Source organism: Anarhichas minor, unplaced genomic scaffold, assembly GCF_050575085.1.
Source record: "Anarhichas minor isolate MPS153535 unplaced genomic scaffold, ASM5057508v1 ptg000028l, whole genome shotgun sequence".
Classification (NCBI taxonomy): domain Eukaryota; kingdom Metazoa; phylum Chordata; class Actinopteri; order Perciformes; family Anarhichadidae; genus Anarhichas; species Anarhichas minor.
The window spans coordinates 8,857,207-8,880,427 of NW_027466474.1; the positions used below are offsets into that span (position 1 = coordinate 8,857,207).

The 23,221-nt window shown below is 41.1% G+C and overlaps 6 protein-coding genes across 6 annotated transcripts; all 6 read right to left on the bottom strand.

The window, feature by feature from the left end:
* Positions 1-5,204: 5,204 nt before the first annotated feature.
* Positions 5,205-7,574, bottom strand: LOC142963067 (protocadherin alpha-C2-like). Its single transcript, XM_076103767.1, has one exon. The coding sequence runs from the start codon at positions 7,572-7,574 to the stop codon at positions 5,205-5,207; it is 2,370 nt and encodes a 789-aa protein (XP_075959882.1).
* Positions 7,575-8,322: 748 nt separating this feature from the next.
* On the bottom strand, positions 8,323-11,086 carry LOC142963068 (protocadherin alpha-C2-like). Its single transcript, XM_076103768.1, has 2 exons — positions 8,690-11,086; positions 8,323-8,334 (listed from the first exon to the last, which is right to left on the bottom strand). The coding sequence occupies exons 1-2, from the start codon at positions 11,084-11,086 to the stop codon at positions 8,323-8,325; spliced, it is 2,409 nt and encodes an 802-aa protein (XP_075959883.1).
* A 646-nt stretch (positions 11,087-11,732) lies between these two features.
* On the bottom strand, positions 11,733-14,144 carry LOC142963069 (protocadherin alpha-C2-like). Its single transcript, XM_076103769.1, has one exon. It carries the CDS (start codon positions 14,142-14,144, stop codon positions 11,733-11,735), a length of 2,412 nt encoding a protein of 803 aa, XP_075959884.1.
* A 649-nt stretch (positions 14,145-14,793) lies between these two features.
* On the bottom strand, positions 14,794-17,220 carry LOC142963070 (protocadherin alpha-C2-like). The gene has a single exon (XM_076103770.1). The coding sequence runs from the start codon at positions 17,218-17,220 to the stop codon at positions 14,794-14,796; it is 2,427 nt and encodes an 808-aa protein (XP_075959885.1).
* A 486-nt stretch (positions 17,221-17,706) lies between these two features.
* On the bottom strand, positions 17,707-20,124 carry LOC142962548 (protocadherin alpha-C2-like). The gene has a single exon (XM_076103099.1). It carries the CDS (start codon positions 20,122-20,124, stop codon positions 17,707-17,709), a length of 2,418 nt encoding a protein of 805 aa, XP_075959214.1.
* A 484-nt stretch (positions 20,125-20,608) lies between these two features.
* On the bottom strand, positions 20,609-22,957 carry LOC142963071 (protocadherin alpha-C2-like). Its single transcript, XM_076103771.1, has one exon. It carries the CDS (start codon positions 22,955-22,957, stop codon positions 20,609-20,611), a length of 2,349 nt encoding a protein of 782 aa, XP_075959886.1.
* Between the last annotated feature and the right edge of the window lie 264 nt (positions 22,958-23,221).

Below are 23,221 nucleotides of genomic sequence, written 5' to 3' on the forward strand. Positions count from 1 at the left end.
TACTGCACTATATTTTATAGATTCCTATTCGTCTTTACTCTTTATGTCTTATAGAACTTAAATATGAAACACTGAAAGTTTCATTTGAAACATCAATACTTACATTGTTTGTATGAAAGTCCAGAACGATTACTTCTTGAAGCAGTGTGGTGCAGAAAGATCTTTGTGGAAACACGCACACGCACACGCACACACACACACACAGTGTATATTTTATTTTTTTACATTTAAGGTAATTGCTCCGGTTTTGTTGCCATATTAACACTGTTTCAGTATCAGAGAGAAATAATGAGATAAGAGTAAAACCCGGAGCATCCTGGAAGAATAATGATGGTGTTTTGGGCCCTAAGCAAAAGCCTACTACTCTTTCATAGTAATTTTGTGGATTACAACAAACAGTGACATTTGAGGTAAACCTTTGATTAAAGATAAATCACATGAACGGAATGATACTGGAACAGGCCATGTTGTCTGTTACTGTAGACTCCAGTCTGTATATGTTGACTATAATGTTCTCCTTGGACAGTGAGGAGTTGTTACCAATGATCACAAACCATGAAAACCTGTCACTCAGTGACAACGGGAGCAAATAATAATCTACAGAATATTCTGCCACATTCTTGTGTACATAGCTCCCTTTCTAAGGTTGACTTAATACTCCAATAGTGTGAATGCTACAGTATCACATTCTCTGACAATGGAGTAACACATTAAAAAGCCAAAGAACATTGCATTCTAAAACCTGCTAAAAACACATACAACAACTTGTCCTTAGGAATAAAAAACAGATATTGTGTGAGGTTAATTTTTTTGGGCATTTTTATATTTTCATATTTGACACAAGCAGACATGTCTGTGTTCCGCCAAACCCCAAGCTTAAAGTACAGCTGTCGCTTAATTGACTACGTGAACCAGATGATTTTTGCTCTCTGAATCAGGAAAAATGTCCATATCCATAAACTGTATTGCAATGTATGCCTTCAAGGAAATTACTTTTCCATAAAGTAACTCAGACAGGAAAATCATACTGGTGGAACAGGCATTATGATTAAGTAAAATAGGCCTTTGACTTGTCTTCACAAATGTAGTTTGTAATAGATTCACTGAAGAAGTGTAAACTGGAATCAAAAGTATTTTTACAATAATGCAGCAGTATCTTTGATGCAAAACTCAAGAGATTCACAAGTTCACCATTAACTTTAATGTTCTGTTTTGTCTTTGTAGTTGATAGATCATACAGACCATATACAATAAGCTCACATATTACACCTTACTACATATTGCACCATAAAAGTACCACTGTACAAAAGCAGTTTTTGTATGTTTGACTGTAGATTACAACGGAATACAATGCAATGTGAGCTGTGCTAACGAGTTTGACTTCATGATGTCTGATTATTGAAATGTTTCACATACTAGTTGGCCCATAAATCTGATGGCACTGTTTTTCTGTTCAGCATTAATATTGACAAAGAAAGGCATATTTATAGATACAGATATGCTATACTGTATGTCGGTCGTATCTGTATCCCTATTTATGTGTTGCATATGCAGATACACACAGTAGTCAGTAATACACATGAGCACAGCTTTCATTGGTTGAAACCAGTATTCAGTATTATAAAGTAAACACTAAGTCATTAATTCAGTTTTCATCTTGTTACACAATCTCAGAAGACATTGAAATTAAGGAACATCCAGAGTTTGGCTTTGAAAATAAAAAAGTGAAAGTACATGGTCATGTTTGTGATGTATATACAGTCGTCATAAGTAGATATTAATCAGTCCATTCTCAAACACTCACTGCATTCACTTGTGTTTAGTTAAAGACTCTTATTCTCCAGTAATGTCCAAGTGAACATAACATTCAAGCACACTATGCACATTTAAGATGAGAGTACACTTAACTTTCTTGATCCATAGAAAAGTATAATGCTGCACGTCTTTACTGTGTTCTCATCATTGTTTTGCAAAATACTAAACAGTGAGGCCTAACTACAGAAAATGGATTTCTCAATATCATAGAAATATCTAAAGCTATTAAAGTACTTGATTATCCCATGCAAAAACAACTGAAAGGCAGATACATAATGGCTGAAGGCCTCACTTTTATCTGTTTGATGCACTGGCTAACTTAACTCAATCTCTCATCACTCTCATATTTAGGCCTAGCTCACATATAAAGCACAACATCAAGTACAAAACAGAAAACTGCTAAAAGCTACCACATCTATAAAATACAGATTTCCTTTTGTTTCATACTTTAAAATCGTAGGTTGGTGCTTTTCTGACATTTAGTTAATTGTGCTGTTTCACTTCTTATTAACTTGTTTATTATACATCAATGCTGTTAAAAAGCACAGAGGTTAATAATGTAATCAACATGTGTTTCATTTTTAAAGAGGAAACGATCTCTTAAAGGCCTTTCAACGTTTCCGTGTCCACTCTAATAGTCCTTGTTGAGGCTTCTTTAAATATCCACATGTGCAATTTTTCATACAGTCTGCTTCGTTGCAGGTATCTCCTCTGGATTTTTTTATGTATGATGGTCTTGGAGTGAGGTTGAAGCCATGCAGTCTTATCGTGCATATTGAATCGACAGAGAGGCAATGTTGATTGGATTTTCATGTGCTTAAAGAAAGAGAAGGGAGAGGGCTTGGTCCTTAATTAGCCACCATAGTCCATTTGGTGTTATAGCATTACAACTACACATTGTGAGAAGCAAGGATCAGACTGAGCAGGATGGACGTAGGGGCGTTTATGGGCAGGGGTCTCTCCTTTCCTCTGGGAAGCTTTCCTATCGGATTCAAACCAGGACACAGCTGGAGGTGGGGCCTTATGTGGAGCTGCTGCTGCTGCTGGAGGATGCCTGCCAATGAGACAAAAGAATCAGATAGACATGGAAAAGACCCACAGCACTGACAGCCATGACTGGCCAAAATGACACATCTCATGCAGTCAATGTCTGTCACGCAGACAAGGGCTTCAGGCAGAGGACAGAGTGGGTGGAGGGGTTCGGCAGATCCTTGATCATGTAGTAGTGAGGTGGCAGGTCTATCAATGAATACCATGCTCCAATATTATGTGAAGGAGAGTGGTTGCTAGGTAACTGGGTGACTGGTTTCACTTTGCGTCTCTCCTGCACAAAGAATTAGGTCACAATTCACACTACAGCAGACAGCAAATTGAAATTATGTGAAGTCAGTAACACTCAGTCGATTTACAGTATAACTAACCCAGTCATACATCAACAACACAGTCCAGTCCAACATATAAACATTCAAAAATAGGATGTACTTATAACCTCTTAGTGACAGGTCAGTACGGGATAAACACTAATTCATCTTCACATGCACAGGACCTAGAACCTGAAGACATATCAATATGTTCTTGCCGTGTGTATTAACCAGGCATGAAAAGCAAAAGCCAGATTGTGAAAAAAGCAAAGCAAGCAAATGACAACATTGGTATTTGAAGTGAAGGATTTTGTATAACTGTGACCAATGACCTTCAGGCTGAGCAGCATGTTTGTATTATTTTGTGTTGAAAGGTTAATACTCTATGAGCATGATACAGGTGTGTGCAGGGACTCTCACTTTGTTCACCAAAAGTAATGACTAGGACTGTTTCAATATGTCATCTGGACCACCACTTTTGACTGTCTGCAAAAAAATGACCACAGAGTGTTAGACTCAGTATGTTGTCATTGTGATTATTATGACCTAATGTATTTGTCCCCTGAGGTCAATCAAAATCATTCAGGCTATATTTTTAGGCTTTAAGAAGGGACATAATCATGAAATAGTGACAGAAGTATTTACTAATTACTTAGATTGCATAGACATATTTTAGTGGGCTTTAGGGATGAGGCTGCAATACAAGCATCAGTAATCAAAATGTAGGCATGAAGAGGTTAACACAGGAGATTTGACAAGCCGCATGTTATTTAAACTGCGCTATCCTTTGCTCATGAAAAAAAAACTCCTTTTCCAAGAGATACTAAACAAGAAAGAATAATTTAAAAAAAGATCCACTGAGAACAAAATAAACACAAAAACTAAGTTCTGTAACATCATTCATAAAAGGGCATCCAGGGTGGGGGAGTGAGACTCCTGCATACCTCCAACTGCGGTGTGGAATTTCCTCATTTAGGGTACTTAAGAGTGGGGAGAAAAGAAACAAGCAATTTAATGGTCAGGTTATTGCAAGCACAAGGAAGGGTTATTTCTGTATGTGTCCTATGATCAGAGAGCGGGTGTAGAGGCACCATGAATAAAATGTTAACTTTGAGAAACACCACAGACTAAGCATGCTGGGACCCTTAATAACTGCAGCTTGTTACAATCCGTTCTATGAAAGTAGTTTAAAACACAGTTTTATATTTAGCTGTATCATTGTCTGTTCTTCCAGCAGCATACTTACCATCATCGATATTAGATAGATAGATAGATAGATATACAGATAGATAGATAGATAGATAGATAGATAGATAGATAGATAGGTCGGTAAATTGATAGATGGGTAGGTAGGTGTTTAGATACATCACATTAAATAATCAAATGGCACTGGAGCTGGGTAAAAAAGGTTTACTTTAAACAGTGAGTTCAGCATTTTCATTTCAGATATGTACTTGATTGTGTTTTCATTTGCAGTGAATAAAACAATCAAGACACAACTGTTCCACTGATACACAGACAACAAACTGAAGTCACATAAGAATGTCTCTGAAACTGTTTTGAATGAAAAGCCTTTTGAGCAGGTGCTGCTCTGTAAAGCAACCACACAACTTTAAATACAAAGAGCAGCAAGATTTTCTTCGGGTTGGTTTCTATTAACAGTTATATTTCTTTTTTGACCGGTGATTTCTGCTCTCTATCTGAATCATAAATGTAATGTCTCGTGTTTAATTCTATTTTGTGATATATATGTTTTTTTATAGTGATTTAGTGAGTATCTGGTATGATAAGTTAAATACATGCATTCATTGTTTAATTTAGAATGCTACGTTACGTTTTTCATTGTTTGAAAAAACAAAATGTATTTTCTTTATTCTTGATGAATAATTTCTTTGACATAACTTTTACTTTCCTCACACAATATTTAGTGCTACTAAAAACATTGCCCTTACCCTTCAGCTAAAAGCTGAACAGAAATGAAATATTGCAGTGTGCACTGCGTTAACAGTTGGCCAGTATTTATTTTATTTAAAATGCGGTAAAGGAAGCTGCCATCTGTACCTGCAGAGTGGAAGCCGCTGAGCCACTCGTGTCTGTCAGTCCTGTGCCTCTTGGTAAACTGGACACGATGTATCTGGAGCCCTTTGGCACAGGCTGTCTAACCACCATCTTTCCTTTCCTGGTCTCTGCTAGAAACAGACTGTACCAGTAGGCATCGTTGGACACCAGAGTGGAATCTGCGATGGAGTTCCTCTCACTGATCACACTGTTCCTGCAGGGAGGAGCCGCTTTGCTGGGCTTTGGTTTCTGACACTTGAGCACGATGGTGACCAATATGGTGATCAGCAGGAGAAATGACACCGAGCCCAGACCGATGACCAAATACAGGTTTAGGTCTGAGAAGATGTCATATTCTAGAGGCACCTCAGTCATGTCAGAGTAGGCCTTAACGGCAGTCTCCACTGTGGACAGATTGATGGTGACTGTAGCAGAGAGAGCGGGATCCCCGTTGTCCTTTGCAGCAACAACCATTCGCTGGTGGCGCGAGTCTCTGTAACTGAACATCCTCATAGTCCGGATCTCTCCGTTGTATTGATCCAGACTGAACAAGGTGGCGTCAGTCACTTGTAGAAACTGGTACGTAATCCGAGAGTTGTGCACCGAGTCGGTGTCTAAGGCTATCACCTTTGAAACCAGAGAGCCTTTATCGGTGGATCTGGGGATCTTTTCCTCCACCACCGAGCCGTGCGCGCGCCACGGAGACACAATAACCGGAGCGTTGTCGTTCTGGTCCACTATAATGATGTGGACCGTCACGTTACTGCTGAGTGGAGGAGAGCCAGAGTCTCTGGCCTCGATGTGGAAAATGAACTCATTCTCGATCTCATAGTCAAAGGTTTTTAGTGCGTAAAGATTACCGTTCTCTGGATTGATGGAGAACAGCATGGACATGGAGGTGTTGGCTATCTCCTTCTCTAGGATGAAATAAACTAGATACTGGTTTTCATGGAGGTCAGGGTCAAACGCAGTGAGTGAACTGAGCAGGGCTCCAGGTGCGTTATTCTCCATTACACGTATAGTATAAAATGACTGAGGGAACTGTGGAACATTGTCATTAACATCCAGCAGTTCTAACGTCATAGTTTCATTGTCAGATAAAGGAGGAGAACCTCTGTCTGTCACAGTGAAAGTGATGTCATATTCTGGAACCTTCTCACGGTCTAATGGCTGTGACACTACTAATTCATAATAGTTATCAGAGGACTCCCTCAGTTTGAAAGGCATATTATCTGGAATGTGAAGATCAACCACTCCATTGTCACCTGAGTCTTTATCACTGACACTAACTACAGCTATCACTGTGTCTAATTCTATGTTTTCATTGACTGGACTCTGGAATGATTTAATAGATATTTCTGGATGATTGTCATTCATGTCTGTCACCTGAATTGAGAGTTTACACTGTCCAGATAAGGAGTTAGGCCCCTTATCGCTGGCAATAATCTCCATGTCATAAAGCTTAAATTCTTCATAATTTATCATCTCTCTCACTCTGATTTCACCATTCTCTGGATTCAATATAAACACCTGTTGCGTTCTTTCTGATGTATATAAACTATATGAATAAACAATAGCAGAATTTGAACCTTCATCTAAATCAGAGGCGTTTAGGTTTATTACTAGACTGCCAATCGGGGAGTTTTCCATCACATCTACAATGTATTTGTCTTTGTTAAATGAAGGGGCGTTGTCGTTCACATCAAGCACGCGAACAATGATGCTGGCTGTACCTGTGCGCGTGGGGACTCCACCGTCCACAGCAGTGAGAATTAGATTATGAACAGCCTGCTGCTCTCTATCCAAAGCTGTTTTCAGAATCAAATCAGCAAACTTTGACCCATCTCTTCCGGTCTGAATCTCGAGTGCAAAATTGTCACTTGAGCTCAGATGGTAATCTTTCACAGAATTTGTTCCAACATCTGGGTCTGCAGCATTATTCAATGAGAATCTCTCCCCAACGGGGCTTGATTCAGAGATGTCCAAATGCATCGTGCCTCTTCGAAAATGGGGAGCGTTGTCGTTAATATCCGTGATTTCGACCTCGATATTAAACATTCGTATTGGATTTTCAATTGTAGCGTCTAATTTAAGAAAGCAGTGTGTAGTTGTCTTTAAGGGACACAAAACTTCTCTGTCTATCCTTTCCAGAATGAACAGCTCTCCCGTGTCTTTGTTGATATCAAGATATTTTTTATTGCCCACAACGTCGACGCGCATTTTTCTTCCCTTTAGTGTCTTCACGTCTAAACCCAAATCAGCTGCTAAATTAGCAACGACAGAGCCTTCCTCCATTTCCTCGGGAACAGAATAATGGGTGACGGTAGATACCGTGTTCATCATGGCAGAAAGAAGGAGAAATACTGAAACGTACCATCTCCCGCATAAATGTCCGATATGATGCGCCATCATGTCGATTCCTTATAGCCTTGAAAGGTGCTGAAACGTGGTTTAACCGCCTTCTTGATAAACGAACAAACGAAAGGAGGATCTTAAAAGAAAAGGTTTCTGCGCGCGTACACAGAAGTGACGTCCATGAAATACAATGTCTGACTGCTTCTCCTCCAATAAACTATCGTGAAAACGATGACCTCACCAGTGAACATGTTTTGGTGAAGAGCAGCGACGAAAATAGTCTTGTGTGAGCCTTTGCACCTGTTAAAAAGTATTCTTTTTTTAAACTAAGAAGGGGTGCGAGCGTTTTGTATGACAGTTTCGGAAACTGGAAATAAGTCCTTTTGTAGAAGTTTTCATTTCTGGTTTCTAAATCTGTATACCCTGTGTAGGAGATGGAAAGTAATCGTAGGGTTCTGTTCATTATATATTTACATTTCTTTATCAACTTTTTGTTTGCTTGTTTTTTTTCTCACGTGTATACGCTGATTGTAAGTGTATAGATAATGTATCATAGTATCCTCTTTCCTTCGTGCTCCTAAAATATTACGCACGCGGTGTCTGTGCTTAAAAACAATGTCAGACATGATGATATTTTAAAAGAGTCCATGTGTGTATCATCAATAATTGCTGCACCTGACATTTACTTGTTATTTAATATAATAGCTGTATGCCCCACATCTAGCCTCTTTTTCTACTCCCATACCTTATGTATGCAGAAATAGACAAGCAAGAGCGAAAAAAGGTATATAAAGAAAAAGAGAGTATAGATTATTAATTAAATGAATTAGTACATTTCATGAAATTATATAGAGATTTTAGAAACGTTCTGCTGTAACAAGTGTAAGAATACTTGTCCAACACGTTGTTATTAAGGTGCATTATAACTTTTTCCACTTGTGATGCGCGGTTCATTTCAAGACTAGTATCTTAAAATAAGTAAAGAGGAGAGTAAAATTATCGAGCGCTGATATGACAGGTTTATGAATACAATGGTCACTTGTTAGTGGATTTGATGGATATTGACGAAGTACATCTAGCACGTGTTCTGTTTGCCATACCTGCAGAGTGGAAGCCGCTGAGCCACTCGTGTCTGTCAGTCCTGTGCCTCTTGGTAAACTGGACACGATGTATCTGGAGCCCTTTGGCACAGGCTGTCTAACCACCATCTTTCCTTTCCTGGTCTCTGCTAGAAACAGACTGTACCAGTAGGCATCGTTGGACACCAGAGTGGAATCTGCGATGGAGTTCCTCTCACTGATCACACTGTTCCTGCAGGGAGGAGCCGCTTTGCTGGGCTTGGGTTTCTGACACTTGAGCACGATGGTGACCAGAATGGTGATCAGCAGGAGAAATGACACCGAGCCCAGACCGATGACCAAATACAGGTTTAGGTCTGAGAAGATGTCATATTCTAGAGGCACCTCAGTCATGTCAGAGTAGGCCTTGACGGCAGTCTCCACTGTGGACAGCTTGATGGTGACTGTAGCAGAGAGAGCGGGATCCCCGTTGTCCTTTGCAGCAACAACCATTCGCTGGTGGCGCGGGTCTCTGTAACTGAACATCCTCATAGTCCGGATCTCTCCGTTGTATTGATCCAGACTGAACAAGGTGGCGTCAGTCACTTGTAGAAACTGGTACGTAATCCGAGAGTTGTGCACCGAGTCGGTGTCTAAGGCTATCACCTTTGAAACCAGAGAGCCTTTATCGGTGGATCTGGGGATCTTTTCCTCCACCACCGAGCCGTGCGCGCGCCACGGAGACACAATAACCGGAGCGTTGTCGTTCTGGTCCACTATAATGATGTGGACCGTCACGTTACTGCTGAGTGGAGGAGAGCCAGAGTCTCTGGCCTCGATGTGGAAAATGAACTCATTCTCGATCTCATAGTCAAAGGTTTTTAGTGCGTAAAGATTACCGTTCTCTGGATTGATGGAGAACAGCATGGACATGGAGGTGTTGGCTATCTCCTTCTCTAGGATGAAATAAACTAGATACTGGTTTTCGTGGAGGTCAGGGTCAAACGCAGTGAGTGAACTGAGCAAGGCTCCAGGTGCGTTATTCTCCATTACACGTATAGTATAAAATGACAGAGGGAACTGTGGAACATTGTCATTAACATCCAGCAGTTCTAACGTCATAGTTTCATTGTCAGATAAAGGAGGAGAACCTCTGTCTGTCACAGTGAAAGTGATGTCATATTCTGGAGCCTTCTCACGGTCTAATGGCTGTGACACTACTAATTCATAATAGTTATCAGAGGACTCCCTCAGTTTGAAAGGCATATTATCTGGAATGTGAAGATCAACCACTCCATTGTCACCTGAGTCTTTATCACTGACACTAACTACAGCTATCATTGTGTCTATCGGTACATTTTCTTTTATTGGACTCTGAAATGATTTGATAGATATTTCTGGATGATTGTCATTCATGTCTGTCACCTGAATTGACAGTTTACACTGTCCAGATAAGGAGTTAGGCCCCTTATCGCTGGCAATAACCTCCATGTCATAAAGCTTAAATTCTTCATAATTTATCATCTCTCTCACTCTGATTTCACCATTCTCTGGATTCAATATAAACACCTGTTGCGTTCTTTCTGATGTATATAAACTATATGAATAAACAATAGCAGAATTTGAACCTTCATCTAAATCAGAGGCGTTTAGGTTTATTACTAGACTGCCAATCGGGGAGTTTTCCATCACATCTACAATGTATTTGTCTTTGTTAAATGAAGGGGCGTTGTCGTTCACATCGAGCACGCGAACAATGATGCTGGCTGTACCTGTGCGCGTGGGGACTCCACCGTCCACAGCAGTGAGAATTAGATTATGAACAGCCTGCTGCTCTCTATCCAAAGCTGTTTTCAGAATCAAATCAGCAAACTTCGTCCCATCTCTTCCGGTCTGAATTTCAATGGAGAAGTGTTCACTTGAGCTCAGATGGTAATCTTTCACAGAATTTGTTCCAACATCTGGGTCTGCAGCATTATTCAATGAGAATCTCTCCCCAACGGGGCTTGATTCAGAGATGTCTAAATGCATCGTGCCTCTTCGAAAATGAGGAGCGTTGTCGTTAATATCCGTGATTTCCACCTCGATATTAAACATTCGTATTGGACTTTCAATTGTAGCGTCTAATTTAAGAAAACAAGACGTAGCTGTCTTCAAGGAGCATAACAGCTCTCTGTCTATCCTTTCAAAGATATACAGCTCTCCCGTGTCTTTGTTGATATCAAGATATTTCTTATTGCCTACAACGTCGAGGCGGATTTTTCTTTTAATCAGAGTCTTCACGTCTAATCCCAAATCAGCTGCTAAATTAGCAACGACAGAGCCTTCCTCCATTTCTTCGGGAACAGAATAATGGGTGACGGTAGATACCGTGTTCATCAGGGCAAAAATAAAGATAAATACTGAAACGTACCATCTCCAGGAATACTGACGAGCCATTGTAAAGAATCCGTATTTAGAACCTTGACATTTGATGTCCGTTGAAGAAATTAGACAAAGTCGTTTAATTCAATGATGAACGCCAACGAGGGTGTTCAAGGAAAACGTTTCTTTATGCTGTTATCAGCAGGGACAATATGTCTGCCTGCCCAGCATCAATGAACTATCGCGAGAACGAAGATTTCATTAGATATATGTTTTTGTGGAAAGCAGCGACGTGAAATGTCCTTCATGTGTCTTTGCATCTCGTAAAATATCGGAGAAGTCAAAATTTCGTTTAACAAAGGTAAGTTGTGTGGGATCCTAATTTTGGATTAAAGATAAATCAAACGTTTGGCATTATTTGTTTCAGGTATGATGCAAACAATAATACAAGTTTTTTTTTAATTTGTTTTATATTTGTATATTTTGTATACATTCATTTTGTTTTTAGAAATATATATTTACAGGTTTTTTCCACTAAACTTAAATGACATGGTCATTTATCAGTGCAAGAATGATGTCACAGTCTTTTTCTTCGTTTTACACTTTTACGCGCCGGTTTGTGTGCGTAAAACCATTGCAATATTGATAAATAAGTTATATACACGCGTTTCACATATTCATTTTTGTGTCTATTTGGTGGACATACTCAGTTTACATTAATTTAATTGAGTTTCTTCCATACCTGCAGAGTGGAAGCCGCTGAGCCACTCGTGTCTGTCAGTCCTGTGCCTCTTGGTAAACTGGACACGATGTATCTGGAGCCCTTTGGCACAGGCTGTCTAACCACCATCTTTCCTTTCCTGGTCTCTGCTAGAAACAGACTGTACCAGTAGGCATCGTTGGACACCAGAGTGGAATCTGCGATGGAGTTCCTCTCACTGATCACACTGTTCCTGCAGGGAGGAGCCGCATTGCTGGGCTTGGGTTTCTGACACTTGAGCACAATGGTGACCAATATGGTGATCAGCAGGAGAAATGACACCGAGCCCAGACCGATGACCAAATACAGGTTTAGGTCTGAGAAGATGTCATATTCTAGAGGCACCTCAGTCATGTCAGAGTAGGCCTTAACGGCAGTCTCTACTGTGGACAGCTTGATGGTGACTGTAGCAGAGAGAGCGGGATCCCCGTTGTCCTTTGCAGCAACAACCATTCGCTGGTGGCGCGAGTCTCTGTAACTGAACATCCTCATAGTCCGGATCTCTCCGTTGTATTGATCCAGACTGAACAAGGTGGCGTCAGTCACTTGTAGAAACTGGTACGTAATCCGAGAGTTGTGCACCGAGTCGGTGTCTAAGGCTATCACCTTTGAAACCAGAGAGCCTTTATCGGTGGATCTGGGGATCTTTTCCTCCACCACCGAGCCGTGCGCGCGCCACGGAGACACAATAACCGGAGCGTTGTCGTTCTGGTCCACTATAATGATGTGGACCGTCACGTTACTGCTGAGTGGAGGAGAGCCAGAGTCTCTGGCCTCGATGTGGAAAATAAACTCATTCTCGATCTCATAGTCAAAGGTTTTTAGTGCGTAAAGATTACCGTTCTCTGGATTGATGGAGAACAGCATGGACATGGAGGTGTTGGCTATCTCCTTCTCTAGGATGAAATAAACTAGATACTGGTTTTCGTGGAGGTCAGGGTCAAAAGCAGTGAGTGAACTGAGCAGGGCTCCAGGTGCGTTATTCTCCATTACACGTATAGTATAAAATGACAGAGGGAACTGTGGAACATTGTCATTAACATCCAGCAGTTCTAACGTCATAGTTTCATTGTCAGATAAAGGAGGAGAACCTCTGTCTGTCACAGTGAAAGTGATGTCATATTCTGGAACCTTCTCACGGTCTAATGGTTGTGACAATACTAATTCATAATAGTTATCAGAGGACTCCCTCACTTTGAAAGGCATATTATCTGGAATATGAAGATCAACCACTCCATTGTCACCTGAGTCTTCATCACTGACACTAACTACAGCTATCACTGTGTCTAATTCTATGTTTTCATTGACTGGACTCTGAAATGATTTAATAGATATTTCTGGATGATTGTCATTCATGTCTGTCACCTGAATTGAGAGTTTACACTGTCCAGATAAGGAGTTAGGCCCCTTATCGCTGGCAATAATCTCCATGTCATAAAGCTTAAATTCTTCATAATTTATCATCTCTCTCACTCTGATTTCACCATTCTCTGGGTTCAAGATAAACACCTGTTGCGTTCTTTCTGATGTATATAAACTATATGAATAAACAATATCCGAATTTGAACCTTCATCTAAATCAGAGGCGTTTAGGTTTATTACTAGACTGCCAATCGGGGAGTTTTCCATCACATCTACAATGTATTTGTCTTTGTTAAATGAAGGGGCGTTGTCGTTCACATCGAGCACGCGAACAATGATGCTGGCTGTACCTGTGCGCGTTGGGACTCCACCGTCCACAGCAGTGAGAATTAGATTATGAACAGCCTGCTGCTCTCTATCCAAAGCTGTTTTCAGAATCAAATCAGCAAACTTCGTCCCATCTCTTCCGGTCTGAATTTCAATGGAGAAGTGTTCACTTGAGCTCAGATGGTAATCTTTCACAGAATTTGTTCCAACATCTGGGTCTGCAGCATTATTCAATGAGAATCTCTCCCCAACGGGGCTTGATTCAGAGATGTCCAAGTGCATCGTTCCTCTTCGAAAATGTGGAGCGTTGTCGTTAATATCCATAATTTCCACCTCTATATTAAACATTCGTATTGGGTTTTCAATTGTAGCGTCCAATCGTAGAAAGCATGTTGTCTTCGACGGGCATAACAGCTCTCTGTCTATCCTTTCTAGAAAAAACAGCTCTCCCGTGTCTTTGTTGATATCAAGATATTTCTTATTGCCTACAACGTCGACGCGCATTTTTCTTTTAATCAGAGTCTTCACGTCTAATCCCAAATCAGCTGCTAAATTAGCAACGACAGAGCCTTCCTCCATTTCTTCGGGAACAGAATAATGGGTGACGGTAGATACCGTGTTCATCAGGGCAAAAATAAAGATAAATACTGAAACGTACCATCTCCAGGAATACTGACGAGCCATTGTAAAGAATCCGTATTTAGAACCTTGACATTTGATGTCCGTTGAAGAAATGAGACAAAGTCGTTTACTTCAATGATGAACGTCAACGAGGGTGTTCAAGGTAAACGTTTCTTTATGCTGTTATCAGCAGGGATGTACAATATGTCTGCCTGCCCAGCATCAATGAACTATCGCGAGAACGAAGATTTCATTCGATATATGTTTTTGTGGAAAGCAGCGACATGAAATGTCCTTCATGTGTCTTTGCATCTCGTACAATTTCGGAGAATTCAAAATTTCGTTGAACAAAGGTAAGTTGTGTGGGATCCTAATTTTGGATTAAAGATAAAACAAACGTTTGGCATTATTTGTTTCAGGTATGATGCAAACAATAATACAAGTTTTTTTTAATTTGTTTTATATTTGTATATTTTGTATACATTCATTTTGTTTTTAGAAATATATATTTACAGGTTTTTTTCACTAAACTTAAATTACATGGTCATTTATCAGTGCAAGAATGATGTCACAGTCTTTTTCTTCGTTTTACACTTTTACGCGCCGGTTTGTGTGCGTAAAACCATTGCAATATTGATAAATAAGTTATATACACGCGTTTCACATATTCATTTTTGTGTCTATTTGATGGACATACTCAGTTTACATTAATTTAATTGAGTTTATTCCATACCTGCAGAGTGGAAGCCGCTGAGCCGCTCGTGTCTGTCAGTCCTGTGCCTCTTGGTAAACTGGACACGATGTATCTGGAGCCCTTTGGCACAGGCTGTCTAACCACCATCTTTCCTTTCCTGGTCTCTGCTAGAAACAGACTGTACCAGTAGGCATCGTTGGACACCAGAGTGGAATCTGCGATGGAGTTCCTCTCACTGATCACACTGTTCCTGCAGGGAGGAGCCGCATTGCTGGGCTTGGGTTTCTGACACTTGAGCACAATGGTGACCAATATGGTGATCAGCAGGAGAAATGACACCGAGCCCAGACCGATGACCAAATAGAGGTTTAGGTCTGAGAAGATGTCATATTCTAGAGGCACCTCAGTCATGTCAGAGTAGGCCTTAACGGCAGTCTCCACTGTGGACAGCTTGATGGTGACTGTAGCAGAGAGAGCGGGATCCCCGTTGTCCTTTGCAGCAACAACCATTCGCTGGTGGCGCGAGTCTCTGTAACTGAACATCCTCATAGTCCGGATCTCTCCGTTGTATTGATCCAGACTGAACAAGGTGGCGTCAGTCACTTGTAGAAACTGGTACGTAATCCGAGAGTTGTGCACCGAGTCGGTGTCTAAGGCTATCACCTTTGAAACCAGAGAGCCTTTATCGGTGGATCTCGGGATCTTTTCCTCCACCACCGAGCCGTGCGCGCGCCACGGAGACACAATAACCGGAGCGTTGTCGTTCTGGTCCACTATAATGATGTGGACCGTCACGTTACTGCTGAGTGGAGGAGAGCCAGAGTCTCTGGCCTCGATGTGGAAAATGAACTCATTCTCGATCTCATAGTCAAAGGTTTTTAGTGCGTAAAGATTACCGTTCTCTGGATTGATGGAGAACAGCATGGACATGGAGGTGTTGGCTATCTCCTTCTCTAGGATGAAATAAACTAGATACTGGTTTTCATGGAGGTCAGGGTCAAACGCAGTGAGTGAACTGAGCAGGGCTCCAGGTGCGTTATTCTCCATTACACGTATAGTATAAAATGACTGAGGGAACTGTGGAACATTGTCATTAACATCCAGCAGTTCTAACGTCATAGTTTCATTGTCAGATAAAGGAGGAGAACCTCTGTCTGTCACAGTGAAAGTGATGTCATATTCTGGAACCTTCTCCCGGTCTAATGGCTGTGACACTACTAATTCATAATAGTTATCAGAGGACTCCCTCAGTTTGAAAGGCATATTATCTGGAATGTGAAGATCAACCACTCCATTGTCACCAGAGTCTTTATCACTGACACTAACTACAGCTATCACTGTGTCTAATTCTATGTTTTCATTGACTGGACTCTGGAATGATTTAATGGATATTTCTGGATGGTTGTCATTCATGTCTTCAACCAGAATCTTTATTGTACATTGTCCCGATAATGCACTCGCTCCTTTATCAGTTGCTATAACTTCCATATCATAAATCCTGAAATCCTCATAGTTTAGCATTCCTTTCACAGTAATTTCACCACTAGAAGGATTCAGATTAAATGTGTCTTGTGTTTTCTCTGACGTATATAAACTATATGAATACGTAATATCGGAATTTGACCCTTCATCTAAATCTGTTGCAATGAGATGAACAACAAGGCTTCCAATTGGAGAATTTTCCATTATTTTTAAATTGTAGTTTAATTTGTCAAAAGTAGGAGTGTTGTCATTTGTGTCTAAAACATGAACAATAACACTTGCAGTGCCAGAACGAGCAGGTGTTCCTCCATCTACAGCTATGAGTATTAAATTATGAACAGCATGCTGCTCTCGATCTAAAGTCTTTGTTAAGATTAATTCAGCAAACTTTGAGCCATCTCTGCCAGTCTGTACTTCAATATTAAAATGTTCACTTTCACTCAGGTGGTACGTTTTCACTGAATTGGTTCCAACATCAGGATCAACTGCATTACTGAGAGAGAATCTCTCTCCTTTTAACGCCGCTTCAGATATATCTAAATGAATGGCGTCTCTTCGAAACTGAGGGGCGTTGTCGTTCATATCCAATATTTCTACTTCTATGTTAAAAATTCGTAATGGATTTCCTAGTGTTACCTCCAGTTTGAGATAACAAGACGCAGATGACTTGGTATTGCAAACATTTTCCCGGTCAATCTTTTCCACAATATACAGTTCACCAGTCTCTTTGTTCACATCCAGATATTTCTTGTTTGCAATGATGTCAAGACGCATCTTCCTCTGGTTCAGTGTTTTAACATCCAGACTGAGATCGGTAGCAAGGTTTGCTACAACTGATCCTTCTTTCATCTCCTCAGGTATTGAATAATGAGTCACTGAAGTCAATGTGTTACGAACGAAAGAAAAAAGAATAACGAGCAGCACGTACCTTTTACAAGACTGCATTGTAACAAAGGACTCCATTGTTGTGTGCCGGTTTACTGCACTTCAAAGAAAATTATGTTCGTTTCCAGAAATATTGACTTTTGCTCTAACGGCTTAATCCCGAACATATTCTCACAATTTTAATCCCGAGGATATTTCGTGGCTGAAAAGGGTGAGCAGGTTTCGTAGTGGAGATTCAGCACCACCGAGCTGTCCGGTTGTTCAACGATCTGCCCTCACGACAACGATTCATTGTCATGGCGCTTATTCTGGCATTTTACTAACAAAACAGCGCCACCCTTTAGGTTTTCAAGACTGTTTAATTCAGTTTAAAAATATGTACCATAAAGACTAGTTTATTGGCATCATTCTGAGTTTAAATATTGTATCGCTGACGAGAATATATTGATTTATTGACATTATTTTTAAGTTGTATTGATGAAGAGTACTACCTGATGAAACTACAATGTCAAATGAAATATAACTAAATATTGATGATTCATAAATTATACAAACACGTGTGCATTAGACTCTCACCTGCAGAGTGGAAGCCGCTGAGCCGCTCGTGTCTGTCAGTCCTGTGCCTCTTGGTAAACTGGACACGATGTATCTGGAGCCCTTTGGCACAGGCTGTCTAACCACCATCTTTCCTTTCCTGGTCTCTGCTAGAAACAGACTGTACCAGTAGGCATCGTTGGACACCAGAGTGGAATCTGCGATGGAGTTCCTCTCACTGATCACACTGTTCCTGCAGGGAGGAGCCGCTTTGCTGGGCTTGGGTTTCTGACACTTGAGCACAATGGTGACCAGAATGGTGATCAGCAGGAGAAATGACACCGAGCCCAGACCGATGACCAAATACAGGTTTAGGTCTGAGAAGATGTCATATTCTAGAGGCACCTCAGTCATGTCAGAGTAGGCCTTAACGGCAGTCTCCACTGTGGACAGCTTGATGGTGACTGTAGCAGAGAGAGCGGGATCCCCGTTGTCCTTTGCAGCAACAACCATTCGCTGGTGGCGCGGGTCTCTGTAACTGAACATCCTCATAGTCCGGATCTCTCCGTTGTATTGATCCAGACTGAACAAGGTGGCGTCAGTCACTTGTAGAAACTGGTACGTAATCCGAGAGTTGTGCACCGAGTCGGTGTCTAAGGCTATCACCTTTGAAACCAGAGAGCCTTTATCGGTGGATCTGGGGATCTTTTCCTCCACCACCGAGCCGTGCGCGCGCCACGGAGACACAATAACCGGAGCGTTGTCGTTCTGGTCCACTATAATGATGTGGACCGTCACGTTACTGCTGAGTGGAGGAGAGCCAGAGTCTCTGGCCTCGATGTGGAAAATGAACTCATTCTCGATCTCATAGTCAAAGGTTTTTAGTGCGTAAAGATTACCGTTCTCTGGATTGATGGAGAACAGCATGGACATGGAGGTGTTGGCTATCTCCTTCTCTAGGATGAAATAAACTAGATACTGGTTTTCGTGGAGGTCAGGGTCAAAAGCAGTGAGTGAACTGAGCAGGGCTCCAGGTGCGTTATTCTCCATTACACGTATAGTATAAAAAGACTGAGGGAACTGTGGAACATTGTCATTAACATCCAGCAGTTCTAACGTCATAGTTTCATTGTCAGATAAAGGAGGAGAACCTCTGTCTGTCACAGTGAAAGTGATGTCATATTCTGGAACCTTCTCCCGGTCTAATGGCTGTGACACTACTAATTCATAATAGTTATCAGAGGACTCCCTCAGTTTGAAAGGCATATTATCTGGAATATGAAGATCAACCACTCCATTGTCACCAGAGTCTTTATCACTGACACTAACTACAGCTATCACTGTGTCTAATTCTATGTTTTCATTGACTGGACTCTGGAATGATTTAATAGATATTTCTGGATGATTGTCATTCATGTCTTCAACCAGAATCTTTATGGTACATTGTCCTGATAATGCACTCGCTCCTTTATCAGTTGCTATAACTTCCATATCATAAATCCTGAAATCCTCATAGTTTAGCATTCCTTTAACGGTAATTTCACCACTAGAAGGATTCAGATTAAATGTTTCCTGTGTTTTCTCTGACGTATATAAACTATATGAATACGTAATATCGGAATTTGACCCTTCATCTAAATCTGTTGCATTGAGATGAACAACAAGGCTTCCAATTGGTGAATTTTCTATTATTTGTAAACTGTAGTTTAATTTGTCAAAAGTAGGAGTGTTGTCATTTGTGTCTAAAACACGAACAATAACACTTGCAGTGCCAGAACGAGCAGGTGTTCCTCCATCTACAGCTGTGAGTATTAAATTATGAACAGCATGCTGCTCTCGATCTAAAGTCTTTGTTAAGATTAATTCAGCAAACTTTGAGCCATCTCTGCCAGTCTGTACTTCAATATTAAAATGTTCACTCTCACTCAGGTGGTACGTTTTCACTGAATTGGTTCCAACATCAGGATCAACTGCATTACTGAGAGAGAATCTCTCTCCTTTTGACGCCACTTCAAATATATCTAAATGAATGGCCTCTCTGCGAAACTGAGGGGCGTTGTCGTTCATATCCAATATTTCTACTTCTATGTTAAAAATTCGTACTGGGTTTTCTAGTGTTACCTCCAGTTTGAGATAACAAGACGCAGATGACTTGGTTGGGCAAATATTTTCCCGGTCAATCTTTTCAACAATATACAGTTCACCAGTCTCTTTGTTCACATCCAGATATTTCTTGTTTGCAATGATGTCGAGACGCATCTTCCTCTGGTTCAGTGTTTTAACATCCAGACTGAGATCGGTAGCAAGGTTTGCTACAACTGATCCTTCTTTCATCTCCTCAGGTATTGAATAATGAGTCACTGAAGTCAATGTGTTACGAACGATAGAAAAAAGAACAACGAGCAGCACGTACCTTTTACAAGACTGCTTTGTTACAAAGGACTCCATTGTTGTGTGCCGGTTTACTGCACTTCAAAGAAAATTATGTTCGTTTCCAGAAATATTGACTTTTGCTCTAACGGCTTAATCCCGAACATATTCTCACAATTTTAATCCCGAGGATATTTCGTGGCTGAAGAGGGTGAGCAGGTTTCGTAGTGGAGATTCAGCACCACCGAGCTGTCCGGTTGTTCAACGATCTGCCCTCACGACAACGATTCACTGTCATGGCGCTTATTCTGGCATTTTACTAACAAAACAGCGCCACCCTTTAGGTTTTCAAGGCTTTTCAATTCCGTATAACAATATATACCATGAAGACTAGTTTATTGGTATCATTCCGAGTAAATATTGTATCGCTGACGAGAATATATTGATTTATTGACACTATTTTTAAGTTGTATTGATGAAGAGTACTACCTGATAAAACTACAATGTAAAATGAAATATAACTAAATATTGATGATTCATAAATTATACAAACACGTGTACATTAAACTCTCACCTGCAGAGTGGAAGCCGCTGAGCCGCTCGTGTCGGTCAGTCCTGTGCCTCTTGGTAAACTGGACACGATGTATCTGGAGCCCTTTGGCACAGGCTGTCTAACCACCATCTTTCCTTTCCTGGTCTCTGCTAGAAACAGACTGTACCAGTAGGCATCGTTGGACACCAGAGTGGAATCTGCGATGGAGTTCCTCTCACTGATCACACTGTTCCTGCAGGGAGGAGCCGCTTTGCTGGGCTTGGGTTTCTGACACTTGAGCACAATGGTGACCAGAATGGTGATCAGCAGGAGAAATGACACCGAGCCCAGACCGATGACCAAATATAGGTTTAGGTCTGAGAAGATGTCATATTCTAGAGGCACCTCAGTCATGTCAGAGTAGGCCTTAACGGCAGTCTCCACTGTGGACAGCTTGATGGTGACTGTAGCAGAGAGAGCGGGATCCCCGTTGTCCTTTGCAGCAACAACCATTCGCTGGTGGCGCGGGTCTCTGTAACTGAACATCCTCATAGTCCGGATCTCTCCGTTGTATTGATCCAGACTGAACAAGGTGGCGTCAGTCACTTGTAGAAACTGGTACGTAATCCGAGAGTTGTGCACCGAGTCGGTGTCTAAGGCTATCACCTTTGAAACCAGAGAGCCTTTATCGGTGGATCTGGGGATCTTTTCCTCCACCACCGAGCCGTGCGCGCGCCACGGAGACACAATAACCGGAGCGTTGTCGTTCTGGTCCACTATAATGATGTGGACCGTCACGTTACTGCTGAGTGGAGGAGAGCCAGAGTCTCTGGCCTCGATGTGGAAAATAAACTCATTCTCGATCTCATAGTCAAAGGTTTTTAGTGCGTAAAGATTACCGTTCTCTGGATTGATGGAGAACAGCATGGACATGGAGGTGTTGGCTATCTCCTTCTCTAGGATGAAATAAACTAGATACTGGTTTTCATGGAGGTCAGGGTCAAACGCAGTGAGTGAACTGAGCAGGGCTCCAGGTGCGTTATTCTCCATTACACGTATAGTATAAAATGACTGAGGGAATTGTGGAACATTGTCATTAACATCCAGCAGTTCTAACGTCATAGTTTCATTGTCAGATAAAGGAGGAGAACCTCTGTCTGTCACAGTGAAAGTGATGTCATATTCTGGAACCTTCTCACGGTCTAATGGTTGTGACACTACTAATTCATAATAGTTATCAGAGGACTCCCTCAGTTTGAAAGGCATATTATCTGGAATATGAAGATCAACCACTCCATTGTCACCAGAGTCTTTATCACTGACACTAACTACAGCTATCACTGTGTCTAATTCTATGTTTTCATTGACTGGACTCTGAAATGATTTAATAGATATTTCTGGATGATTGTCATTCATGTCTGTCACCTGAATTGAGAGTTTACACTGTCCAGATAAGGAGTTAGGCCCCTTATCGCTGGCAATAATCTCCATGTCATAAAGCTTAAATTCTTCATAATTTATCACCTCTCTCACTCTGATTTCACCATTCTCTGGGTTCAAGATAAACACCTGTTGCGTTCTTTCTGATGTATATAAACTATATGAATAAACAATATCCGAATTTGAACCTTCATCTAAATCAGAGGCGTTTAGGTTTATTACTAGACTGCCAATCGGGGAGTTTTCCATCACATCTACAATGTATTTGTCTTTGTTAAATGAAGGGGCGTTGTCGTTCACATCGAGCACGCGAACAATGATACTGGCTGTACCTGTGCGCGTGGGGACTCCACCGTCCACAGCAGTGAGAATTAGATTATGAACAGCCTGCTGCTCTCTATCCAAAGCTGTTTTCAGAATCAAATCAGCAAACTTCGTCCCATCTCTTCCGGTCTGAATTTCAATGGAGAAGTGTTCACTTGAGCTCAGATGGTAATCTTTCACAGAATTTGTTCCAACATCTGGGTCTGCAGCATTATTCAATGAGAATCTCTCCCCAACGGGGCTTGATTCAGAGATGTCCAAGTGCATCGTTCCTCTTCGAAAATGTGGAGCGTTGTCGTTAATATCCATAATTTCCACCTCTATATTAAACATTCGTATTGGGTTTTCAATTGTAGCGTCCAATCTTAGAAAGCATGATGTAGTTGTCTTCGACGGGCATAACAGCTCTCTGTCTATCCTTTCTAGAAAAAACAGCTCCCCCGTGTCTTTGTTGATATCAAGATATTTCTTATTGCCTACAACGTCGACGCGCATTTTTCTTTTAATCAGAGTCTTCACGTCTAATCCCAAATCAGTTGCTAAATTAGCAACGACAGAGCCTTCCTCCATTTCTTCGGGAACAGAATAATGGGTGACGGTAGATACCGTGTTCATCAGGGCAAAAATAAAGATAAATACTGAAACGTACCATCTCCAGGAATACTGACGAGCCATTGTAAAGAATCCGTATTTAGAACCTTGACATTTGATGTCCGTTGAAGAAATTAGACAAAGTCGTTTAATTCAATGATGAACGCCAACGAGGGTGTTCAAGGAAAACGTTTCTTTATGCTGTTATCAGCAGGGATGTACAATATGTCTGCCTGCCCAGCATCAATGAACTATCGCGAGAACGAATATTTCATTAGATATATGTTT

Coding starts and splice junctions, on each gene's coding strand:
- LOC142963069 (XM_076103769.1), bottom strand. CDS start 14,144: ATGGCTCGTCAGTATTCCTGGAGATGGTACGTTTCAGTATTTATCTTT.
- LOC142962548 (XM_076103099.1), bottom strand. CDS start 20,124: ATGGAGTCCTTTGTAACAAAGCAGTCTTGTAAAAGGTACGTGCTGCTC.
- LOC142963067 (XM_076103767.1), bottom strand. CDS start 7,574: ATGAACACGGTATCTACCGTCACCCATTATTCTGTTCCCGAGGAAATG.
- LOC142963070 (XM_076103770.1), bottom strand. CDS start 17,220: ATGGAGTCCTTTGTTACAATGCAGTCTTGTAAAAGGTACGTGCTGCTC.
- LOC142963071 (XM_076103771.1), bottom strand. CDS start 22,957: ATGAACACGGTATCTACCGTCACCCATTATTCTGTTCCCGAAGAAATG.
- LOC142963068 (XM_076103768.1), bottom strand. CDS start 11,086: ATGGCTCGTCAGTATTCCTGGAGATGGTACGTTTCAGTATTTATCTTT.